This window comes from Typopeltis vanoorti, chromosome 19 (assembly GCF_054136105.1).
Source record: "Typopeltis vanoorti isolate ZY-2024b chromosome 19, IOZ_Tvanoo_1.0, whole genome shotgun sequence".
Taxonomy (NCBI): Eukaryota; Metazoa; Arthropoda; class Arachnida; order Uropygi; family Thelyphonidae; genus Typopeltis; species Typopeltis vanoorti.
Window position 1 is genome coordinate 54211903 of NC_143567.1, and position 26805 is coordinate 54238707.

At 34.1% G+C, this 26805-nt stretch overlaps 1 protein-coding gene across 1 annotated transcript; it reads right to left on the bottom strand.

The window, feature by feature from the left end:
• Window positions 1-3119: 3119 nt before the first annotated feature.
• Window positions 3120-22975, bottom strand: LOC150096128 (superoxide dismutase [Cu-Zn]-like). Its single transcript, XM_090409657.1, has 5 exons — window positions 22823-22975; window positions 11935-12031; window positions 6224-6293; window positions 5338-5455; window positions 3120-3406 (listed from the first exon to the last, which is right to left on the bottom strand). Exons 1-5 carry the CDS (start codon window positions 22973-22975, stop codon window positions 3296-3298), a joined length of 549 nt encoding a protein of 182 aa, XP_090265783.1. The 3' UTR covers window positions 3120-3295.
• Window positions 22976-26805: the final 3830 nt, after the last annotated feature.

The window sequence follows — 26805 nt, forward strand, 5'->3', positions numbered from 1 at the left end:
CGCTATTCTAATATAATAGTCGAAGAAATAGTCTAAAAGGCTTGATTTCACCAGCTGTTCTGTCTGGTTTCTTCTACCGTTACACATGTCCTGAAGAAGCCAGACAGAACAGCTGGTGAAACTTGTACACAATTCTTGTATATATTTTACAAAAATCTCTGGTCAACTAATAAAGCCAAAAAAAGCTCCCGTTTTAAAAGAAGTTATTGAATGAAGTGAACCACATAGCTAAGCTAAATTTTTTTCTTCGAATGTTTTGATACACTTTCGGTTGAACCTAGCTTGGAAGGCGGATGAGGATTATGAGTTGAATTGGTCTTCATGCAAGTGAGAAGATGAAATTTCTGAAATCTCACATGGTTAAATTAGCCACCATGTCAGAGTTCAGAAATTCACAGGAGAAAAGAATCGTGGAATGTGCAGTTTGGACATTGAATGTAGACAGTAGTAGATGTAGAAGCAATCTGAGTTTCTGTCAGGAATAAAATATCTAGTCTGGAAGACTAGATATTTTATGTTATGTGTTAGTGAAGTGGATGCCAAAATTATTTTTTTTTGTGATAACATTCTGACTTTATTGTATGTCGTGTCTCTGCTTATGATGTGATTTTTTTAATAGGATTGGTTTATGAGGATACTCATTTTTGTCGCATTGTTATTGTCATTGTTTGTAGGAGTCTTCATAAGTTTTATCGTGATTAGATGGAAGGATATGCAGCGGGGACGGGCAGCGAGAAAACATAGATTCTTGGATATAACTTCCCTTTAGAGAGAAACTAGTTTGCGTGCCATGACGTGGCCTCGACAATTCCTCCACTATTCGGATTCCCTCTCCATGCACGACCTGGCAAGAGTATGATGAGCAGTAGGATTATGCGCAGCTGACCGGGAAGCCTTCGGACTTGTTACTGACAAGTTCGGGTCCGTGCACTAACTAGCTTGCGGCATAACTGTTTTATCCGATGTACCCTCGAAACAGAGAAGGTTTATGGGTTTCTAAGTATGTTTGTCATGGCCTCGAAGGGTATCACTCACATTGCACAGAGAAGAGAGAAAAACGGAAACCGGAATCCCTGTTCTGATGACCAAACATTGCGGTTGCCACTTCAGCTTTCTAAAAGGCCTGGCGATGGTATTTCACTGGAAGAAGAAGTACCACGGATGTCAACTGGACATTGAGAAAATGACCAGTTGTCATTTCCTCTAACTAGGAAGATATCTCTTTGTAGCTGAAATACTCGCTGGTTTCGCTAGAGCCCTATTGTGGAAGGCCACATTGCTGTCCTGATTGCATTGAGGTTCAACATATATTTATTCTGTCAATTATCGTATCATTTAGCAGTGTAATTACTCCAGGCATCTGGAATATCTTCATGTTTCATTTTTATGTCATCTCTAGTTTCTCTCAACGTAATTCGCCCTCCATTTCGAAGCTTCTTCAATAACCTCAAGAATATTTTGCTATCTTCATGATATTTTTTCCTCCATATACTTAACGGAGTATTCCCATGAGTTTTTAAACTTAACTAAATTCACTTAAATTTTCTCTGTACTCTCCCAGAGACTTTTTGACATGCTTTCTTCATTAATACAGGTAACTCTTTAACTTCCGGAGTTCTATTCCTCGCAAACAATCAATGTTGATTGTTTTCAAAGTCTACCATATATTATTGAATAATATTTGTATAGCTGACTTTATAGTTTACCTATAAAAACCAGTTAACTCTTTAATTCTTATTAAACGTTTTTCCGCATTGTTCCTTTCAGAGCGACATTCATTTTTATCCTACTTAGCACTAAGTGACAGTCACTTCCAATTTCAAATTCTCTATACACTCTTGAACCAGAATGAAGCTATAACGTACTCAAGAACACTGTGTTATTTTCAATAGTTAATATTTGGTCGGTAGCACAATTTAAGTTTGTCTTAAATCAACGGAATTCAAGATTGGAACCATCAACGAAAGTCTACATAAAAAGTGCAACTGGCAGAAGAATCAGGTTGATATCATAGGCGTTATTGAAACAAGACAAAAAAAAAATAGGTGAGATTCCAAATATCAACTGTCAGATGTTAGGTTCAAAACAAAATGATCAGGGAAAGGAAGGTAGATATAATGTTCAACACCAAATACGAAGATAATCTTGAATGGCAGTCAGTATCAAAGAAAGTGATGCAGAAAAGCAAAATAGGATTGGACGATGAGAGTTATTTGTGCCTATGTTCCCACCGAAGATTCTACAAAGGAAAAAGAATTTTTGAGGCATTAGAAAAAAAGATAGCTGATACAAACAAACAAGGAAAGTTTGTCCTTGACAGAGATCTAAATTGCAGAGAAGAAAATGAAATTTCCTGCTTCTGTGGTGCCGTGGAATTAACTTCCAGTTGACATCGTATGTGTTTCTTCTCCGGAATGGTACCTTTATATTTTAATCAGCTGGCTGCAGTTGATTTGTTGGGAATGCAATATGTTACCAATGCCGCATACGATAATCCACATTTAACCTGTATTTTGTATGTGAGCAGCTTTACAAATATTGTGCAAATATGTACAGATAAAACATAATTTACAGACAAAAAAATACTATTGGTGGTGATGAGCGGTAGATGGTGTTGAGTCTGTTGATAGCAGTGGTGTCATGTAGTTGGAAGATTAAGTTGGAAAGAGACGGTGAGTTGTATCTTTAGGAACATTTTGGTAAAGGAGATATTTGACCATTTATCGAATGGTCACACTACAAAAGGAGATTAGCTATTAATTTGCCAAGGGTGTTAAAAGCTTAGCAACGCTGCCGTCTTTAGACTCCTTGAAAGTGTCACGTAATAATATTAATAACGTAATGTCTTATTACAAACTACAATCAGATTCATTATTTTTTCTTTTCTATTTAGTGGAATATTATTATATTAAAATCGACGAAAAACTGCATGTACGTAATATCATTTGCCACGTAATTGATGCAGATAATTAAAATTAATTCCCCCGTTTTCCCCAGAACAAAATAGCAGTATCTTCATTGCTATAAAATCATTAGTATAAGTGATGTGTTGATAATTTGATAAATTCTGAAGAAATTAACGAAAATATATAAACTAAGACAATACTGAAGCAAAAAAATTTTATATACACTCTTTAATGGTGCAAAATCTTTTTTTAAGTATTTTTTATATCCTCATCAATCTTTCCTCAGTAAACATCTCTTTGGTCCTCGTATCTTACAATCTTCGCAGTTAAGTCACACATTTCACACGATTCTGGATGGGGAAGAGAGAGAGAGAGAGCGAATGCTTAAGTTATTTTTGGGCAATACCAATGACACAACATGCAAGTCTTCCTCCTGCGTTCCCAGTTGCCTTACTCTCCCGATTTCGACCTCGACCAAGATCATCAGGATTCTCATGAACCTGAAAGAAAAAAAGTAAAGTTTCGATTAAACTAGGGATCTCGTGGCTATTTGTAGAGGAATTTGCTATTAATGAGATTGCTACTTTCAATATAGTAACAAAGTATCTCAAGACACATTTTGACATTTTGCTCAATATGCAAAATTATCACCTTTTTTTTTCAAGTGAAAGATATGGTCGTAATCAATTGGAATCACAATGCAATGATGTAAAATATTTAATGTGAAATGATTACTGACTCTAAAACGTGATGTCTAATTGTGTAACTAGAAATAATAAAATTTGGAATTTTTTATGCTTTCTAATCAACCCAGTAAATTAGAACTTTTGATATTCAAGGAAGTATCATTGAAAACCATGAAAAGGAAATTATAAAGGCTATAAAATTGGAGGATTATAAATTAAGATCAATTAATGTTTTCAGTTTTGAGGGCTGGAAAGAGATATCGAAGAAATGGAAAGGTGATTCCAAAAGTCGATATCTAAATGAAGATATCTAAATATGTAAAAAAATTAGTCATCTTTCTGTTCATCTTAGAGATTTCCAATAAGAAGCCTTTAAATCTCTAAGTGTCGCTTTTTGAGGTAAATCGGGAGTTATTATTATTTTTTTTACTCATCATTGAATATATGCATTTAGTTCCTTGAGTAGTCCTGTTACATTCGATTACAGGAACTTTATCTAAGCCTTTCTTCCAGCTGTTTCTGAGTTAGTCGATCTCTGACATGGGCAAGTGAGTTTTGTCCCAAAACTCAACAAAATCGGCCATAGAACCGATACTGTTTCAGACAATAATATATTGCGTTAGAGTTAGGGAATGCGAGATGGCTGCACTTGTCTGCCTCTATTCACCAGCTTGCTGATTAAAATTAGTGATCGTCTTCGGCTAACTATCAGTGATTGGCTTCAGTGGAGATTGAATTTCTCCCTTAGTTTCTCAAAGTTAGATAGGGCTAAAATGGCCTTGCCTACTACCTATGGGGGAAGAAACGGAGTTAGCTGTGCTAACTTATGGAATATTCAAAATGCTCAAAATCTACCATTATTTTAAATTCCACAGACTTGTGAAAGGCATTGGATTCTGTTCATAGAAGTACGTCAAATACGATTTGGAATTCCTAATCGGATAATGCTCACAATATGACACCACATGGAGACTTCCTTTCAGGCATATGTGTCTTCTTTCCTTTTGTTTCCTTTGTACAAAAATCCCACTCACGAAAAAGTTGTGAAATTAAAGAACATTTGTACAATGGATGGGCTGGGTTGAATAATTGGGAAGCTTTGCTCTAAAGACCAAAGTGTAGATTAGAGTCCCTTCTGACTTGAGCACAAAAATTGGATGGCTTCAGACTCACACAGATTATTACAACTGAAAATTGATAACTTTTGAAAGTGAAGCGTTTTATTTGAAATAAGCTCAGTTTTTATCAATGACGTCCATAGACGCGAGCAAAGTTTCTTGTTAAACCTAAACTCAATAATATTGATTTTAGTTGGAAACATGAACGTATAATTAAATAATAATTACTGGAAAAAGAATCAGTTATATGTATTAATATAATGTTTATATTTCGAAATAAATGGGTCAAGAATTTGGAAGATGTGTGGTATTAGTTGAACACCACAGTCTATAACTGAGTGGGTTGGTTAAAATATGCGTATTAAACGTTTAATTAAAGAATTTAAATTACAATAAAATTTAAATTTTTCTATTTTTGTCTTATTATCTGCCAGTTTATTTGAAAATTTCTTTGTATCATGTTTAACAGACAAGATAAATGCCGTAATTAGTGTTATGTTAGGAAATTTGGTTAAAACACATAGAACCGGAAGAAACTCACTAAGAGTTATCTTGTGGGAATTCGTTCAGTTTATGATGTTGCAGAAGATTTTCACATTCCGTTACTTCTAAATGAATTATACATACCACTAGTGCTCGTCCAAGGACGCTGTTTTCGTGGTATAATGTTACTTGATGGTCAACAATATTTATCTTAGCAAGGCCATGGTAGTCAGCTTCGGCGTTTCCCAAGTCTCCTAAATGTCTACAATAAGAAAAAAAAAGACATTTTTCGTTAGCAGAATTCCTGAAAGTTTTTACTAAACTTATATGTAAATAACTGTTAATTGTTGATTTGAGGTAAATAATCTGATATTACCCATAGAATGAACTTCCCACAATGCTTCCTGGACATGGAGGCCAAGCTACTTAGCCTCTCAAGGTTAAGTAGCTTGGTTCGTTTCGATGGAAATTTTTTCCCATTGAAACGCATCAGTTAAATTACTTAACATTATTAACTGACTTTGATAACTTTAAATTACAAATTATTGGAAACCATGGCAACACAGCTCAAAAATTGTAGTTCATTGGAAAAACACGTTTCTGTTAATCAAAATACCAAGGTTTGCAAATCTTAAATTTATTTCAAAAATTTATTTCTTTGCTATAGAGTAAACCTTGGTATTTTGATTAACAGAAACGTGTTAATCAAAACTCTACTCAACTCACACACATTTAACTGTCCCCCCCCTCCACTATTTAATTCTCCTACTACACACGGTTACCATCAACGCCATATACTGCCCATAATCACCTCACCAACAACAGTATTTTTTGTCTCTATTGATTATTGATTTGTCACTGTTGGTCAGTCAGTAACTAAGATAAACATAGACTACGTGCAATAAGTTTATATTTGCTTATGCAAATGCTTTCTCTGAGAAATGACTATTCCAAACTTTTGTCTGGTTGTTCAGGTCACAGATTCGAGAACTCAAAATAAAACAGTTAACAAAATTATTCAATTACGTACCTGAAATGATCAGAAGGTGCTCCATGGTCGTTTTCGTATGGGTTGAAGTGTGATCCAGCACTTGTACAACCTGGTTATAAATAAAATAAAATAATAATAACAACTAGTGGATCAGTAGCTCGCACTGAGCAAAAATCATTATCTATGAAAGATTGATTAATAGTAATTATGTTTATTATTAAAATTTAAATTATAAAGAATATTAAAATTAAAAATTCTAATTAAAGCAATGTCCCCTTAATAATATGAGCTATGTTTCTAAACGATAATAACATATAAAACGAACGGATTTCGAAGATTTACAATAAATAAAAATTAAAATAAAAATCCTTCGAATTACTATAGAATCGCAAAATTTTAATAGTGCAAGCGAGAGATTTAAGTTCATCTTTATTTTCTACAGAACGAAATAATCATCAAATCTACCGGGTGTTCAGAGCCCTCTAGCGAGTAATGTATTGGACAAAACACACCAATATTCGGTAGTCGTACACAGTGGAACATGGAGATTCGATTTAACGGGAAAAAATAGTAACAAAAGTCGCCAACAGGGGAAATTTTGGCGCTGCCAAATTAACTTTAGTAGGTGTGATTAATGAATGACTAAATGGCAAATGAGCGACAGTACACATCAATTTCATGACGTTTATTGTTAATTACAAATGAGGTTCAATATGACCACCATTCTGATGTTCCAGGAACTGCATTCGGTGCACGACATTTTCCATAGTGGCTCGCAACATATAGGAATTGATTTGTCTCACGTGTAACGTTATTCGATCTTTCAAAGTTGGAATGTCGGGTACATGTCCTTGATACACAATGGTTTCAAGAAATCCCCACTGCCCAAAGTCACAAGGATTGAGATCAGGCGATCTCAGTGGCCATGGCGTGGGAAATTCACGACTAATGATTCTTCTGTCAGAGAAATGTTGTCGCAAAACACGCTGTACCTGAAGTCCGATGTGGGATGGTGCACCATCCTGCATGAAGATGGTCGAATCAAGACATCCTCTCTGCTGCAGTTGTGGAACCACAAAGTTCTGTAGCATATTGGCATACCTGTTAGCATTGATGGAACAGGTCACTGGTGCATTTTGGCAGTTTTCCTCGTAAAAGTATGGACCGATGATAAAAGATGCCGTAAATCCGCACCACACTGTGACTTTGGGGGAGTGGATAGGCATCTGCAGACACACGTGTGGATTAGTTGCAGCCCAAATGCGACAGTTGCGTGTGTTAATATCGCCGTTCAAATAAAAGTGCGCTTCATCACTCCATAAAATCTGCCACGGCCATGCATCATCCACTTCCATGCCCGGTAAGAATCTGAAAGATAAGTCGATTCGTCTGGTCGCATCACCAGGGCGCAATTCTTGAACATGACTGCTTTTCTAGGGGTAAAACTTCAACATCTGATGTAGGATTTTCCACACAACGGTGTGGAAAATCCTACATCTGGTACCCTACTGGTACCCTACACATTCGTCATCTCCTGTTCCACAATAGCAGTTGCAACTTGTTCAACTTGTTGGTGATTGATTGGTTTGCGTCCCCTGCCTACCTGCACTGCTAGAGTTCCAGTAATTTCAAATCGCCGAATCAGTTTTCGTAAGTTTGTTACGCTAATCGGTCCTTTTCGTAAATTTTTCATACGCCGAAAATCACGAAGACAAGCACTGGCATTATTGTTCCGCTGATAATACAGTTTGACTAACAAAGCTCGCTCACGTAAGGTAAGAGGCGTCGAAAAGCAGTTCGTCTACGAATGATTAGAAATCTCACAGGCTTTCCTTTTATTGCATGATCGCTCACAAGAAACGCGATAATGCAAATTAATGCATTTTACTCGGTAAACAGCGCCAAAATTTCCCCTGTTGGCGACTTTTGGTACCATTATTTTTTTTGGTTAAATCGAATCCCCATGTTCCACTGTGTACGTCTACCAAATATTTTTGTGTTTCGTCCAATACATTACTCGCTAGAAGGCGCTGAATACTTCACGTTATTTTATAGTCACCAGGTATATAACGCTCTTTTTGCTCTAATTTTTTTGAAAACAAAGTTAGGTAGCCTGTTTTACTATTTAGCCTTCAGCGATAGCTGAGATCAAGGCTATCGGTGAATGATACTTTCAGGGGAGAGAGAGATTATGGTGAACAAGTGCCACCATCCCTAAAGCTTAACAATATATATAGATATCATAACGATTAATTGCACAGCGATTCATTCAAAGCAAAATATTCGACTATCCGTTATATTAGATAAGTCAGACAAGAAAGTTGCTATGGCACAAAGTTGAATTGGTAGTATGAATATCTTTCATATATCAATAAAATTATAACAGAAAAAAATACATTTTTCATATCTTCTCGTTTCTTGAAGAAACAAAAACACCAACAACCAAATGTTTGATAGAAGTATGGAATATCACATTTGCGACATGCGATTGTGATACAGCAATCCCTCTATTAATGCTCCTAATGCGTTCTATAAAACAGGCGCACTAATCGAATATAATAACCTATGGGGAAATGTATAATTCGTTCCTCAGATTTCTTTTTTGACCATTAATTTTTTTTAATAAAATAATTAGGGTATGTCTCAGGGCCTAGTTAAAGGAAAACCATGAAGCTGAAAGTCAATAAAACGTATTCAAAATATAAATATTTTATTCTGCTTCTTAACAAAAAATTGAGATAACGTAGTTTGACGGGCATTTTGTTTCTTTTTTTATACAACTGACGGTATATGGACCTATTGCCTCATCTGCAAATTTTACTGCTTCTCTCTTCACCAGGGTTAGTCTCTTGCTGCTTAAAAACTTCGATTGTACGAAAACTATTTTCAAATTGTTTCTGTAAAACCTTTTTGGGCTTGTCATTGAATAAATTTTCTTCATATTCTTCAGGATCTTTCCGCTGTGCATCGAAATTTAGCAGTTCGGAATCACTCAACTTCTCAGAATGAGATTGAATTAACTTAGATTCATTTGAAAAGCCTCTAAAATATTTGCACAATGTGGAAAAATGTGCTTCCAAACGGCTGGCATATTGCTGGCAGTAACTTCATTCGACTTTGCGACTTTATAACCAGGCTGAGAGTTCACTGATTTGGCCAGAAACGTCTTGGAAGGCATTCGCTTCCAAAAAAAAGGCGTTTCATCGACATTAAATATTTGTTGATCACAATAGTCCCCTTCTTACACAATTTTCTTCAAAATCTCTGGATATCTCCTGATCTGCACTTGCAGCTTCGCCTGTGATTAGAACAATAAGTAAGCTATTTCTCTTTTTGAAACGCTGAAATCACCCAGCACTAACGTGGAATTGTTCTTCTTTTCCATCATTGATAGCCCTTTCTTTACTGGTTACAAAGAGAATATGCTTATGATTTAATAAGGCCAGTATTTAACGGGATCCGTTTTTGGTTACAATCTTCGATCCATATAATACTTTGATTTCGAGTGCATGCATGATGAACTTGAAACAGCCTTACCTTTCTCTTTGTATTCAGCAGTTGATTCACCCATTTTTGAGTTCTTGTCCTATCTTTGCTCTGGACTCGCCTTGTTCATTTTTCTTTATCATTTCAAGTTTTTCTTCCATTCAGATTACTTTTCGAATCATTTTCACACTTCTCTTTTTTGCTCGCTAATTCTTTTACTCATGATTAAAGGTTAGGAAAATAATTTAAAATAAAAAAGTAAGGAAAACAATTGCACGAGATATGATCAGCAAAACTACGTAAAGCAGGCGACATAAATTTTGGCGGTAAATTTGGAACATAGCGTACATGGAAATAGTGTAGTATGCCATTAAAAAATAACTTTGTAAAATGTTTCAAATCGGTAACCAAATTATTTCATCCTGATGAGTGATTTTTTAAAATAGTTAGCCATAAAAAATGTATACATCGAAAATTTTTAAAATCTGTAACATTTATTTTTAAGATGTATATAGGCGCACTAATCGAATTTGGTTGTCGAAAAAAAATGACGCACTAATCGAAAACGTGCTAATCGGGGACGCATTAATCGAGAGATTGCTGTATATTTCATTTTGCCGCAGCTTCCTGACAAGTCCTTGATAAAAGCGAATTGTTCGTTTTTGTGACATCACTAAGCAAAAATAAACTGTTTAAAATATATAAGCAAAGTGGATATTAGATAAAGTGGATATTAGATCCAGCATTATTTCAAAGCCGAATGTAGAAACTATGAAAGTTTCGTCAGTTGACCAACCAGCGAGCTTACAGGATGACATTCCTCGGCATTCTTGAGTTGTCTTAGTGCGGACTACTCAAAAGACATAGGTGCCTCCAAAGCGTCTACATATTCGCCTTTTATTAGTCCATTTTAATAAGGTTTCACTGGCCTTACAGCTGTTTTAAACTGATTGGTTTAAATTTTTACTGGTTCTCTTCAGAGACTAGGTAGAAAACCTAAGAGAGAAAAACTCTCGTTGTATTGAGGAAGTTGAAATGTCAGAGAAATATATTTTGCGTAAGTGAACTTTTAGTCGGTGCGTAAAAGCAATTACTAAAATAAAATAAAATATTCCGGCAAGCTCTCTGGTCAACTCATGAAACTTTCAGTGTCTACATTCGGCTTTAAAATAACGCTGGATCTAATATCCACTTTGCTTATGTAATTTTAAATCGCCCAACTAAAGTCTTTTGGCTCTTTATTTTAGTAATTGTTTAAAGTATGTTCTAACCTAATGAATTCAGTGGTCTTCATTCAAGAAAGTGAAGATTATACGTAACTGCTATTATATTTGTTTTAATAATGAAATACCAGGAGTTAGCATAATCAAAAGAAATATAAAAACGAAGGAAAACTCACGTAAAAAACTTTATTACTGTAGAATATTCGCCTAAGTATCATAGGCACGATCAGTACAAGATCACAGAACGGCAATTAAACAATAATTGACAATTCTAAAAAGTGCCACCTGGTAGCTAATATAAGCTAACTAAATAAAATCAATAATTTCCTAACTTATTTAATATATATATAAATGGATGAAATATAACTACTCAGGTGGCGCTTTCATATTACGTGCGAGTTCCATGGCTATTTTCAGTTTATTTTATTATTTATTTAGTTACCTGCAGGATTAAACATCCGAGTTTTTGAAGGAAGAATACCGTACTAAAGATTTAACTCAGGAAGTAGTTCAGGAAAGATCCAGAAATACTGTAATTCTCGTTGGCAATTAGAATTGAGGCTAGCGATCGTTCTTCACGTTACCTAACACTGTAAGTAAACGATATTTCCATAGTGCTACATACGCGCCTATGAAATGCCAGAAAAAAAAAAAAAAAAAAAAAAATCAAATATGCTTCGGGTAACCTACTGTGAATCTATGGATTAAAATTCCGCCCTAATTTGTAAACGCTAAATAAGGGACAACGAGTACATTATGGCAATACTAATTTACTACTTACTAATTTAAGATCTCCACATGACTATTTTTTTTTAAATATTTTATTATTCTAGTCCAGGGGTTCTCAACCTTATTTCGATAATGTTTAAGTAGTGATTAATAGGCTGAAATAACTTTTATTCCTTAAGGCTGCCCCAATTGCAAATATTCTATTACTAATGCATAACACTAATCTGTTGCATAAAACTAATGGACTTATAGCAGTACATAACACCTTGTTGTTGTTCAAAGGTTGCTGACCACATATTATATTATTTTTACCTTTGGTTAAATCTCCATACTGGTGCACATGAAACCCATGTAGACCGGGTTTTAGACCGTAGATCTCACCTACGATGTAAGTTGTGTCGTGTGGAGACTATGAAAATAAAAAATAAAATAAAATAATATAAATAATAAACTGTCAACACGTAGATCTAGTTAAGACATTAATTCTACATCGTATTAATTTTACATATAATCTGCATAACATCTGTCATACGCTTTTATACCATTGTCATAAAAATATTCAGATAATGTTTAATCTCTGTAAATACAACTTGAGAACAAAGGCAATTTACAGAAGAAAAAAAAATCTGTTATTGGTGGTGATGGGCGGTAGATGGCGTTGATGGTAGTAATAGTAGTGGCGTTGTGTGTATTTGGAGAATTTATATTATACTGACATTATACTAATAATTTAAACAATACTACATTTTACTACTTGTGGTTCAATGCAATGTTTAAATATTATCCTTATAATTTGCATAACGTGCAAATGGTATAAAATAATCATTCATGTATTGCTGTTATTAATAACAATCCCAGTTCACTTTTTTTTTTCTTCAAAATTTGAGAAAGTGTTATTATACACAGTATTTACATTTACAATTAAAATATTTCCTACTATTTCGTACAATTATACAGTACAAAGTAAATTCATTATTTACAAACATTTTAATAATATTAATTTACTTAAATATAAAGAGCTAATAAGCTTCATTTCGGCGATATAAACATTATTTAAATTAAGGGGATAATTTAAATAATTTAATAATTTATTTAATAATTATTTAATTTAAATAATTTTAATAATATTAATGTTTTATTACATTATATTTTCATATATTACATAATAATATTATTACATTATGCATAGTAATATTGATATATTAATTACATAATAAGGTTTTTAAACTATTACATTATTTACGTAATAATATTATTACATTACATTTAGTAATTTTAATGTCAGTATTAATTTATTTATTCGAAAATACTTCGTTTTTTGGTTCATTTAAAATAAGGTTTATAAAAGATTTAGGGACATTATTTGAGTAATTAAGTATGTCTGAGCCCTTATGTTTATGTGGTCTATGCATGATTGTGTTAGTGAGTCATTTAGAATTTCTTCTCTTGTTGAGGAGTTTATAATCGGGTTTATGCTGTACTGGCTTAATATGTGTTAATGGTTGGAGCCACCATCGAGAGTGTTAATGTTAATGTCACCTGTTAGGATAGGTGTATCTGTTGTGTGATTGTTGATGTCGTTTAACCATGTTTCTATCTGAGGGGGGGGGGGGGGTCTGTATACAGGGCCGGCTCAGACGTCGGTTATTCAGACGGAGGCCTTGCGGTTTTAAATTTCTAAGAAAATTTGATAATAGAATTTTTCATGTTTCAGAGATGGATTGACATGGGAAATATTTTAGTATATAACTATATGTATTTAATGTTTGTAAATTATGTTTATTAAAATTATCTGATTTTTCAAAGAAAAAAAATTATTTTTTGCGAATATTTTTGGACCCCACTAATAACTTTTTCCCGAGGCCCCGTAACACCTCCATCTGTCCCTGTCTGTATATTGTGTTTATCGTGTATTTGTGGTATTGTGTTTATCGTGTATTAGTCATGATTTCTAAACGTAATGTTTCTGCATGTTCGAAAGTGGTTATGATTTGATCACACCGTGCTTTTCATTTACAAATGCGATTATACCACCTCCTCTTTTTTTTTTTTTTTGGTGGTCTACATAATGTGTAACATTGGTAATTGTTAATGTTATACGTAGATGCTTCTGTATCACCTATAGAAATAGAACGTCGCTATATGTCAGGAGGTTGTTGTGCAGGGTCGATAGAGTAAGTCAGTATTTTTTTTAATTTTTTTTTTTATGCTTCTTATGTTTGTGTGTAGTATGGTGAGTTCAGAATTTGTATAAAATTCTGAGCTCACCATATTATTTAAATATCCAATTATTTAAAGATTCGAATACAGCACAGTTAACGTTTTCCTGTTGATTATGTTCGCCGAGATTTATTGCAGCCATATTAGTGTGAGAGAAATAGTGTAAAACTTGCTCTTTATAGTGTGGAAAGGGGGTGGGAATTAAGCACTACATAAGGATTCCCAGGTCTTTGTGCAAAGACCTGGGAATCCCTAGTCCATAGAAACTTATAGTTTTTTTTTTTTTTTAATTCTCCTTGTTTCTACAATATGGGGGTCTAGTGTTCTGTTATGTGGATTGGTGTTGAGGGTTGCCTGTTATTGAGAACTGACGCTGTTGGCTTTACCTTCTTGCTCGCAGCTAGGATGCGATCTCTCATACTTTTACTGGTGAAGCGTGCGATTACAGGTGGTGGTCTGTCTTTATTTCGTTGTGTGTGTCAAACAATAATAATAATAATTACTGTTGGTGTATTTAATTATGTGAACATTACTAGGCAAGTAAATCTTTACCGCACCCTATGTAAAAATACGTAAAAAAAAAAGGAAAAAAAAGGTGTTTATATGGTTGACGTACAATTTTGCATTTGTTTGCCGCCCTCCAAACTTGGAAATCTCTAAGCCCTGCTCAGTGGGTGACGATAGCCTGCCTCGCATTACACCGTTTGTTTCGAAACTTGTCTAAACCAATATTGTTCAATACTTAGAGGTGACATAGAGGCCATAAATTAGTTCCAGATGACCTTCTCAGATTTACAGCAAACGAAACAGATAGGAAGTGTTGATAACTACTTAGCATTCTCTCTTTCTCTCTCTCTCATAAGCACACACACAATCAACTTCATATGGGGAATGTTTCTTACAATATGTGTATATAAAAGATATTTCATGGTCGCAACTAAAAACTTGGATTTTTCATCATACAAACAGTTAGACGAACATAGGCAGTTAACAGACATAATACACAGGTGCTGCGACCGTCCAACAGCTGAACCGCCTTTATTCAGCGTTATTTTTATATTACATAACACCTCCAAGGAGTTTAAGAACAACTCCACCGCGAGAAGGCGCTCCAGTCAACCCAACCGTATCCACTACTTAATCCTCTATCTACACACACACACACACACACACACAACGCCATCTACCGCCCACCTATAGTATTTCTATCTGTAAATTGCGTGAGTTCCCTGGCCGATTCGCCTGTATTAGGGATGGAAACCATAGTTCTTGGAAGAAAAAAATCCTGCTGCCTCGGTTTGAGATCAGCTAACTCCCTTTTAATAGAAAAAGCTCATATGAAAATTCCATTCGTCACTACGAGATCTCGAACTCAAGTCTTTTCCATTCGAAAAGTATAGCGTCTCTTGGTTCTTCATTGGAAGACCAAAGAAACATGAAACTGGGTCTTCACGGAAACGTGTTGTGTATTAGGATTTATTTATAAACTGCTGAAAATTCTACTCACCTATCGCTAGACAAAAAAGAAATATTACAACTTGTAATAATTATATACGTAATTCTCTATAGCGATCGGTTCACTTACAGAAAGCAGATAAATTAAGGAAGGATAGAAAGAAAGAATAAAAGAAAGAATGGATAGGTAGGACGTTTGAGATGTAAGTGGACAAGAATTTTAAAGCATTTTAATATGTTAAAGCATTTTTCCGTTTGCATAGTTTCAAACATTTCACACAGGTTAACCGAAATAATTACTTCACAACATATATAATGGAATAATTATTTGCAATTATTTGAGTTAAATAATTACCTGCATTTCTTTTCAAATATACATAATAGAGTAATGTAACTGTGTTAATTTTTGCTAATACCGTTCTGCGCAGTTAGCTGGAATAGTCTGCTGCATGTAGGCCAAGCCAATACAGCCTCTTCAGTTACGGCTACAATATCGTCTGGTTGTTAGCTTATGCTACGCATAAACGCCCTGAAGGAGAGGAGTAGTTCGCTTTGATAAAATCACTTTCAGACATGTCATTTAACGAACTATATCACGGAACTTTAAAATTAGCTCGCTGTATAAAAAGGTGACGTTATTAGGCAGGTTTCTCGCTCGCTATGTGTCCTACTTAATTATCATTACCGGATCTTCAAATGAACACACATTCAAAGAAGTACTTTCATACAAGCGAAAATGAAAAGTGGAGCAAGCAAAAGAAAAACGACGTCTTGGAGTGTGTGTGGTTTCAAAGGTCGCCTTGAAAATAGAACACCAGACGGGGACACTGGATTAGGGTTAAGAGAAAAACAAAACTAATGTACCTGAAAGCAATATGAAGATGAGAAGGTATTTTGTAGAAAGTTGTTGCGAAAACGGTGTTTTACATGCGTAGGATTAAAACAGGAAGTGGTGAGAGGTGCCGGAAGAATAAGTCGCTTCTTGTCAGATAGCACGAAAAAACAAGTAACAAAACGAGAGAAAGAGAGAAAAATGGAAGGGGGAAAAGCGATTTCTTTAAAGATTATTTTTTTTCAGTCATCCTTAAATAAAGACCAGTTATCAAAATGGATTTAAATATTTAATAGTTAAATATTATAAAAGTTTGATTAAATCGGATTAAACTAAAATCTTAAATATGAGAAAAAAACTAATATTAAAATATTAAAAATATTATTTTAAATTTTGGTGGTGGTAGGCGGTAGATGGAGTTGTGTGCTGATGGTGGTTGTGTCGTATGTGTAGATGGCGGCTTAATTAGTGAAGACGATGGGCTGGGTGTAGTGAACCAGGAATATTGTGCCCACCCACGATGAGCCCTTGGACACCTCGAAGGTGTCATGTAGTAATAATAATAATAATAATAATAATAATAATAATCTGGGAAACTTATTTACTTCAAAATGATAGTATTAACTTATTTTTTTTTAAATTTAATTCATCAAAATATGACGAAAATATTTTAGGGTTTCTAAAAGAGAAAATATTTTTAAAAGAAAAAATTGAAGGATTTTTTTGCTGAATAAATAAAGACCACGTATCAACATGGATTTAAATGTTTGAATAGTTAAATATAAAAGAATTATTAAGTCTGATTAAACTATTATTATTGTCATTATTATTATTATTATTATTATTATTTTTTACTTGACCCCTCCAAGGAGTCCAAGGACTCGTCGATGGAGGGCACTCTACTCCACTACAACCCACAGTCTCCCTTATTTAATCCTCCAACTGCCCGACGCTACTACCATAAACACACAGCACCATCTACCGCCCACCACCACTACCATCATCAATTATATATGTTGTCTGTAAATTGTGTGTTCTCATGGCCAATTTGCCTGTATGCGGGATGAAAAACAAGAGTTTACAGGAGCGAAAACTCTGCTGCCACCGTATGAGCGAAGTCACCTTCAATTGAAAAAGACCCCATAAAGATTCCTCTCGTCACAAGAATCGAACTAAGTTCTCTTGGCACGATATACCGTCGTTCCTCCAATTGCGCTATAAAAAAATGATTTTTTAAAAAATAGCCAAAAACATTTATTTACTTAAAAATATAATAGTAGCTTATTTTAAAAATATGCCACTATTTTTTAAAATAAGCTATTATAATATTTTCAAAAATATATTATTATCTCCATGTACAAAAATCAAATATTTCTTGAGATTTCTGAGAAAAAGAAGACATATTTTAGATCTCAAGGATTAGTAAATAATTAAATAAATAAAAAATTCCCATTTAATCTTTATGCGTCTGGCGTCAAAAGTTTTAAAATAACTTTTTCCCTCTTTTATGTTTTATCGAACAGGAAATGCTGTGTAAAAATTACAGTAAAGTGCAAATAGTCAAATACTTATTTAAAAAAAAAAAATACACAATTATAAATAAAATATTTCCATTACTTCATGTTTAGATAATAACAGGAAATAAGTGAGCCACTAATTATTATGTTCATATCGATATACAGTAGTATACTTTCAATTAGTGCTATTTCATTTCATTAATTCCCCCTCCCCCCCAAATCGTTTCAGCGCGATGGTAGGAAAAAACACAACAAACAATCTCTCATAATAACATGTACATTATTAGCAAGCATCAAATAACGGCAATAAAATTTTGAATTATTAAATAACATGGTATAAGGTTCCTTTCGGAATTTAATTATTAAAATAATATATATAGTAAACAACGACAGCCACAAAAAATAATTAAATAAATAAATAGATATGGCACAATATATATTGACTGTTATCTAATTTTCATTTCGCGTAAATGCTTATAAAATAAACCGAATGGATATTTAATGCTCTAATAAAATTATATTTTCGTAAAAAAAAATGTTATACTCACTGCTTGTTATTTCCTCCATGCTTCAAAAATCATCCTGTAGAATTTTTTCCTCATATTCTTTTGACCTTTTAAAAAAAAAAAAAAAAAAAAAAAAGAGGAAGATACTTCCTCAAAAAAAAAATGGGGGGGGGGGGCTTCTCCAAAGGTCGATGTACAAAATAACACCAAACCGGTATGCAAAGTAAATAGCTGTCGCAAACTACAAACTTAGTACTTGTTAGCAAAGTTAAAAGTATGGTTATCAGATTAACCCACTTTCCCACAGGAAACAATGATCAGTTGCATGCTAAAACATTACCGAAAAAAAAGGCTGTGATCAAGGAATCACCTCAATCGAAACGTAGAACACGATAGAGTTCAATGCAATTTTTCCTTGTTAATAATCAGGCCAACTTTGTGCGTATATTTTATATATAAAATATATTTTATATATTATATACTTAATATAATAATATTATATTAAATATATAATATATAAAATATTATATATTTATTTATTATTTTAATAAAATATTTTATTGTTTTATTATTATTACTTGAGTTGTCAGCAAATTTGTTGAACTAGCATCACAGCGCCAGAATGTTGCGGAACACGAAATTAATTACATTTCAATCTGAATTTGCACAACTGAAAGCAGCTATTCAGTTGAAGAATGAAATTGGCCATTTTTAAAGGTATGCTCGCTTTAAAAATATACAAAACTTCTAATTTGTAATAAGATCGTTGGAAGTAAAAATTTCACCTTCAGCGATCTAGATCAATTCACTTCTTTACACCCGGATAACTCGGCAACTGTTAAAAAAATAGGATGCTATTTTAACTGAAATTAGTTTTACTTATTAATTTTTTTCTGCTAACGTACTTTTATTTGCATGTCTTACATGATAAATACTAGATTAACAAATCCAGGAACCAGTGGCGTAATTATTATTTCACCCCCCCCCCACCTATAACAATATTTCAGTTAGCTACATAAAGACATTGAGAATATTTGTTGGGCTGGTGGGAGATTCTTCGTTGTACCAGCTCCATCTGCATTACAAGTAGTATGATAGATCGCCAATCGCAGGGACGTTACATACATCCAAAATTATGACTATTTCAATTAAAGGTGAGTTAGCCGATCTCATACGAAGGTAGAAGGGTTTTTCTTCAGGAAACTTGGGTTTGTCATCCCGCGTACAGGCAAATCAGCCATGAGAACACACAAAATTTGCAGACAAAAAATACTGTTGGTGGTGGTGCAGTGGTGGTTTTAGTATAGGAGAGAAGGTAAGATATGTAAGCGGAGCGCCCTCTCGCGATGAGTCCTTGGACTACTTGGAGGTGTCAAGTCATAATAATAAGATTGATTCGGAAAAATATGGAAGAGATGATGCTGAACCAGGATTTTTATGGAATATTTTATGTTATTAAGCCGGTCTATAATAATATAATGTTATATTATAAAATAATAATTATGATATTAGTGCCTGAAGGCTGCAATTATAAATGCTTTATAAAAAAATTTCATCGAAAAAAATAAATGCTGCAAGTTAACACACGCAAAAGTGTTCACAGAATAATCCATATTAGTATACAGCATATTTAAAAACTCGATATTTTGCAAATAAATCACGTAAAATGTTCTTCACAGTCTTTTATATTGCATATAGGTGGTTTAATTATCCCCCCCCCCACACACACACACCGAATCCACAAAGGTCAAGGTGTCAAATTACTTGCAGCAGTTCTTGGTCAATATCAATTAAAATATAATGTTGTATAACTTAGCAGTGCTGTGTTATTTCCCACCTAATGCCACTAAGACGCAATACGAAAGGTCATCTGGTAGAACTTGAAGTGATATAGTGATACCACTACAATGATCGTCATGCCCCGTTAAGCATATAACACAATGAGGTCATATTTCCATTTCATTTCCCTAAAATAATGGATTTTTGTACAAAGTTTACAGTGGTCTTTCTAAATATTTATTTATCGGATATTTGGAGTTATTACAGCTCGTCGACGAACATCTAGATTGTTCACGGGCCCTTAAAATTCAAGGATAACAAGGTCGGTAGCCACCCTATTAAGTCTTAGGTAACAACAAAAATCATTTACAAACCGCCTTTTCTACCGACACGCCCTCTGAGTTCAGAGAAATAAACCCGTACACAACTTTCTCTTTTTCAGTTGTTTTGTTTATCGTAATGAGAGGAAGAGTCAAAGGGCTATATAGAAAATTAATTTCGGAAATTGGGTGCTAATCATGTTTGTCAAGTGTCTTTTGTTAGCTAGTTACTTCACCTCACTGTGAGTAGCACCACTTTAGTTGTCCTTAATTCGTTGTGGAATAGATTCACGGCGATGTTCGACCATGCAGCCTCTATCGCATCTTGCATTTTGCTCATCTCAGATTTATCTTCGGAAAATCTCTGTCGTGAATCCCCACATCCTACCGATGATCAACTAGGTAGAGCCACTGAAGGATAATAAAGTCGCCATCCACTTCCTTGGATCCATTCCGTACAACTTGTAACACGTCGCATTATCCTGTTGGAAATAACCATTAACAGAAGGGTAAATTGTGAGCATGAAGGTATGCACCTGGTCAGCAACAATATTCCAGTAGCCTATGGCATTCAGAAGTTGCTCTGTTGGTACGCACATTAAGAACCCAGATGTAGCTTGAGCAAAGAAAGTACCTTCCTTACCTGTGGCCTGTAATGTTGCAACAACATAAATCAATGGACCCTACGTGCGTGGCACGATGGGTCAGACAACGCTGATATACCGATCCACTGATTCCTCTCAAGGCTAATATAAATACTGAGGAATTGGTGTGTGTGTGTGCGTGCGTGCGTGCACGTTTTGATTTTTACGAGCGAATAAATAAAATAACAATTTGAATCGAATGCGTATTAAATATTTTAATTCTATCACTAATCGATAATCTCGATGTTGGTAATTTTATTTGGTGTTTTTACATCACTGTATACCCACTTGTTCTTCAAATATTAGATGTGCCAAAGAAGAATTCTTACGCTGTTTTGTTCCAACGCGCATGCTCTGGGCGCTCTCGAAGAACGTGAGCGCGCGATTACTGAGCAATTAGTGTTGTTCGTTTGTTCGGCTATAGAGGTTGTGTCGCTGCTGCTCACCAAGTTACTAGATACACATTGTGATGCGGTCCTTGGATAAATCTGTTTTTTTTTTTTTTAACGAGGTTCTCGGATTACCTAAGTTTGGATAGTCCTGATATACTTACATAACTCCTTGTTTAATACTTTTTCCCCGTTTAACACAAAATCACTCGGATAAGACGATTTCGATAACATGTACAATTATTGCAATATGCATTATTATTATTATTATCATAGAACTTTCTTGGAATCAGACCAGTCTCGTATGGAGGTGGCAGGGAATTCCTTCCGGAAACTTAGGTTTTTCATCCTATAAAACAAACTTGCTAGAAGAAGACGCACAATGAACACGTATAATACATGCACTCGTTTCATACCTTGGAGATTAATCATCATGGAAGAATCTTATCTTCCTTATCTTCCAAAATCCACAGGCAAATAAACAGCATCTTATGTGTCTCAATCTTATCACACTTTCTTCCAACCACCAAGTAGTCTGATCAGAGCCGTGCATAACCACCACATCCTTATATCTGCTGGTGAATGTCCTTCTCACTATTACAACAATCCGCTAGGTTGACTTCACCATCCTTGCAATGTGTCCCCCTGAACTCCAACTTCCCATCCATAATCATCCTCAAATCCTTTTTTCCACCATTTCCTTCGTTTATAATCTCACCGACAAAATATATATACACAGTATCCATCAATGATTCTCGAAGTTTAATACATTATATTAAATTGTTATCCTCACTCATTCTTACACCATTCCAGGACATTAAAATCCTTCTGAAGAGCCAATATATCAACATAATTCCTAATAACCTTCTCTAGCTTTGCAATGTCATTGAATTAAAGATTGAACAGTAATCGTCCCAGTAATGAGTCCTGTAGAATTCCACTTGATAATCTTCCTACTCTTTGATACGGTGTCCTCATACCTATCTCTTTCATATGTCAGATTGCTAATCTAATCCAGTAACCTGATATCTAAACCCATTCTTGCAACGTAAAGATCAACTTGTCATGCGGCAACTGTAAAATGCTTTATTTTTTTTTTTTTATAATATAAATTGATTAGGTATAAACATTGTCCTCATCAACTGCTTTGTAACACGTCTACATTGACTTCCATAAACAATCCCACTCTTACTGTCCAGTTAGGCCTGTGCACACTTTTACTAGCTTTAAAATCTTAATCGCCACTGAAGAAATAAGACAAATTAGGCTTCAGTTTGATGCTTCCATTTCACTATTGAAAACCTCTTCCTGTTACAAAACTTGCAACTGCAGTATACATTATATCCATTATTTGGTCCATTTTAAAAACTATAATAATTTCATAGAAATACATATAAAAAAGAAACATTTTAAATTATGTTTTTTTTTAATTACAAACTCCGAAATTAAAGTAGCGATTGCATATTATGTATTTATTGAAGAAAATATAGCAGGTAATTAATACAAATTACAACTTATTCTTTTAAAAAAATCCTCACCTCTTGATAAAAATAAATAGTCCCCTCTATATTATTTCCCTTCATCACACATACTGCACTTTTTGGTGGTTCATCATAGAGATCATATGCATACGGGACTGCTGCCAGAAGATACAAGACCGACAGGAAAATCCAAGTCCAGTTATGTACCATTTTTCTTTTCTGACTGCGTTTTCCTGGCTTATTCGTCTGCCGTCTGTCGTTGCTGCACTAATATCGGTCTGGTAAAATCAGGTTCGTGACGTGTAGGTCATGTGAGAAACTGTGAAGGTAATTTGACTTTTGTCTGCTAGCGAATTTGTTGGCTTTGTTTCCGCATGTCCTAAATGGAGCCGTTCGGCAATTGTTGAGTAACTAAATATGAAAAATAATGATATGGATTCTTTCATATTTTAACCCAGAAGTTCCGCATAAACATACAATCGTGCCTTACGGTGTTCTAAATTCTTAATCTGCTACTTATTTTAATTTATGATTGATTGTCGTCTGCTTCTACCGGCTGTAAAAACTGAACAATAGCAGACGAAAGTATTTGTACATAATTTATTAGTTCGCGGATTCATATATGACAGAATCATCCACGTCTGTGACAGTTTTAATATACCACCGAATAAAGATAATATTTTTTAAATATTTATTTATAGCACAAAAAAAATTCTAAAAACAGTTTAATCTCTTTTAGGATGAAGCTTGAAAAAAAAAAAAAAATCAAATCGAAAGACTATGCAGAGCCATATTATTATTATTTAGGCATATTGGAAAAAGTAAGTAAAAGTGAAACTGTGTAGATGTAACTCGTTATCTAAGGTTACGATTTTTTCGAGGTAATTGGTTATTTTATTTTACCTTTTTTTTTTTTTTTTTTGAGATTCGTCCCTTTGAGATTCCGATTTTTGAATGGATATGCTAACCTCAGCTTGTGAGAGAGTGAATCATTTTATTAATAATAATTAATTATTATTATTATTACGTGACATCTCCAAGAAGTCCAAAGACTCATCGAGGGAAGGCACCTTCTCTATAGTATAATATATTTTTTGAGATAGAGAAACGGAAAAAGTTTTAATGTAAAAATAATAATACAAGATGAGGATTTTTAAAACGATAGAAATAAATTTCAGAATTAAAAAAATATATAATAAAAAGCATAAGTGCCTATAGACTTTAAATGAATCAATTTTTTCATAACATTTTCGAAAATTAAAAATTTTCGGTGAATTGTTTTTTCGATGAATTGCATTTTCGACAAATTATCGTTCGATGTATTTGTTCATTCGATGAATTGCCTTTTCGATGAATTTTCATGGAACCAACTTCGATCGAACCTGATTGTTACAATCAGGTTGGTCGGATTATCGATATCTGGACGTACATTTTTCTCCATGGAAGATAACTGTCATAGAATAATGTCTGCCAATTACGTTTAAGCTGTTTGCTGCAATCATAGCGAGTTCCATATAACCATTACTCGTTACTTATCAGACTGAACAAAAGAACCATTTAAAAAATACTGAAAGAATATCCTCAAACGTTCAAAAAGATAAGAAACGAGCCAACAAACATTGCGTATCCCGACCAAATTCCGTTTCGATGTCTTGATAAAAATGCGAACATGTTCACTATTAGCAGTGCCGATTTTCCATAAAATTTCGCATCTGTGCTATATATTGATGACTTGACAGTTCAATTCAGATTCAATCAAAGAAGCAAAGAATCGACTGTGAGGTACCATAATAAAATATGGACTGTTCAAAGTAATGCTGTTTTTTTTTCTTTTAACAAATCATATATTTTTTTAATTATCGATGTTTAATGCCTGTAAATATTCAAGCAGTTTCTTTGAAATTGTACCAAGTGTAGCAATAATAATTGGTATGATCTTGATTTGTTTAAGTCATAAACGATGAATAGTTTTAATATTTTTGTAATTTTTATTCAAGTTTTTTTTTTTTTCTATTGATGTTATCACATTACGACGATGTCAATAATCTAAACTTGTCGATGTTCAATAATTGTAATGTCAAGTCTACTGTGGTCCTATGCCCGATAAATTTGTATTCTAAAACGTTAGAGAATTTTTTTTTTTTTTTTTCAGTTTCATTTTTCAATATCTTCATTTTTGTGCTTGGTTATCGGAGTATTTGTAATCAGTCTAAGAAATCTGCAGGCATTGATTAAATGTTCTATTTCATCTTTCTGAATGCATAATTTGCACTCACTTATCAACCTTAGCACACTGTTATCAGCCGATTCAATTTTGCATTAATTTGCATCGCCTGTTGTTTAGCGGCTAGAACAAAACGTACAGTTTCTTTCTCGATATAACCATATTTCCATGTTCACATTCCCCGTAGTTATTGTAGTAGTTCATGTTGATTTTGATGAAAATTACATAAAAGTAGATTCTTGAATAAAAACGACATAAAACTGGAACGAAAATAAATAATTTATTAACTGAATTAATGATTAACTGCTGATAGGAGGGTAGAGGGGTGCCCCAAAATTTAGGTAGGATTGTGCCATCAGCTATACTGCAGCTCAATAGGTTCTAAAAACATGAGCCATTTTCAGTAAAGTCTCTGTGATTTGAAATAAGGTTATTTTCCAGACTATTTTTTCTCCCACGAAGGGAGAAAGTAATATAAAATTCTCAAGTCCTATCTTAACGTTAAGTTCCTAATACGTTAATTCAGGACTTAACCTATTGGGGCTTAAGCAGTGCCAGAAAACATGATCCATAGCTGCATTTTCATGTTTGGCAACCGTGATTGCAATCGATGATCATCTGCTGTTATATCTTATTAGGAACAAAATCCGGTGCATAATACTTCCTCTTGTATCGATCAGTTTTCGATTTAAGTTCCCCGCACTAGTGGTTTTTTTTTTTTTTAATATTATAATCGTAGTCACATCATGTACACGTGGCGAATATCGTTTAAATCATCCATTGTTTGGCATTGTACAACAGAAAACATCATCAAGCATTCTAGCTTCTGCAGTATGGCGTGTAGCGATGTTATTTTAACATATGCACTGTGTTCTAATTATTCTTGACTATTATATTATGTTAATCTAATCAAAATATTAATATACTAATGCATTAATATATTCTGTATAGACACATCTTGTATTTAATAAATGTATTCATTAGGATATATTTTAAGATATCTCATAATAAAAGATTGGTAAAGAGAATATATTTGTTCCACGGGCGAAATAAAAGTTAGCTATGCTAAGATCTCTGCCCCCCCCCATGCCTTCTGTATGAAAGTCCTGTTGGTGATGAAAATATTCTTGTATCAGGCGACTTTCATAAAACATCCCTATGCAGTATGTGATAACAAAGTAGTCTATCCACTCATAATAATACGAGGGTGTGCTGAAAAGGTGTGATAATCACCATAAAGGAATTGAGGTAGAGTCGTGTAACTTACACATTATTCTACATATTCCCCACAGAGTGTTATACACTTTGTTATACAAATGACGCTGCTGCATCATTTGCAATCCTCTGAGAAAAAATTATTTCCCTTGTTGCACAAACCAGTCCTCAGCTGCAGATATGACCATCATCTGTGGTAAATTTTATTCCTTTCAAGTGTTTCTTTAAATTTGGGAATAGGAAATATTCAGATGGGGGATAGGAAATATTCAGTCTTCTAGTGAATAGGGCAGGTGAGGTAGTCATTGAAAGCCCAAGTTGTGTATTGTCTGTTGGGTTTCATGAGCAGTATGAGCAGGCGCATTGTCCTGCCAAAGCAGCATGCCTCTGCTCAGTTTCCTACAGTACCTCCTTCAATTTCTTCAGATCTGTTGAATAAACTGCTGCTGTAACAGTTTCATCTTTTGTTTTTGAGGTACTTGATAAGGATTACACCATCCATATCTCAAAAGACAATGGCAAGAACCTTCCCTACAGAAGTTTGGGTTCGGAACTTCTTTGGCCGTGGAGAACTCTTTTTGTCTCCACTTCATTGACTGTT

Excerpts from the sequence above, each read along its gene's own strand:
- LOC150096128 (XM_090409657.1), bottom strand. The coding sequence starts at position 22,975 with ATGGTACATAACTGGACTTGGATTTTCCTGTCGGTCTTGTATCTTCTG. Across the intron at positions 6,294-11,934 it reads GTATGGAGATTTAACCAAAG|GTTGTACAAGTGCTGGATCA; the intron begins GTAAAAATAATA and ends ATTTATAACCAG. Across the intron at positions 5,456-6,223 it reads GCACCTTCTGATCATTTCAG|ACATTTAGGAGACTTGGGAA; the intron begins GTACGTAATTGA and ends TTCTTATTGTAG.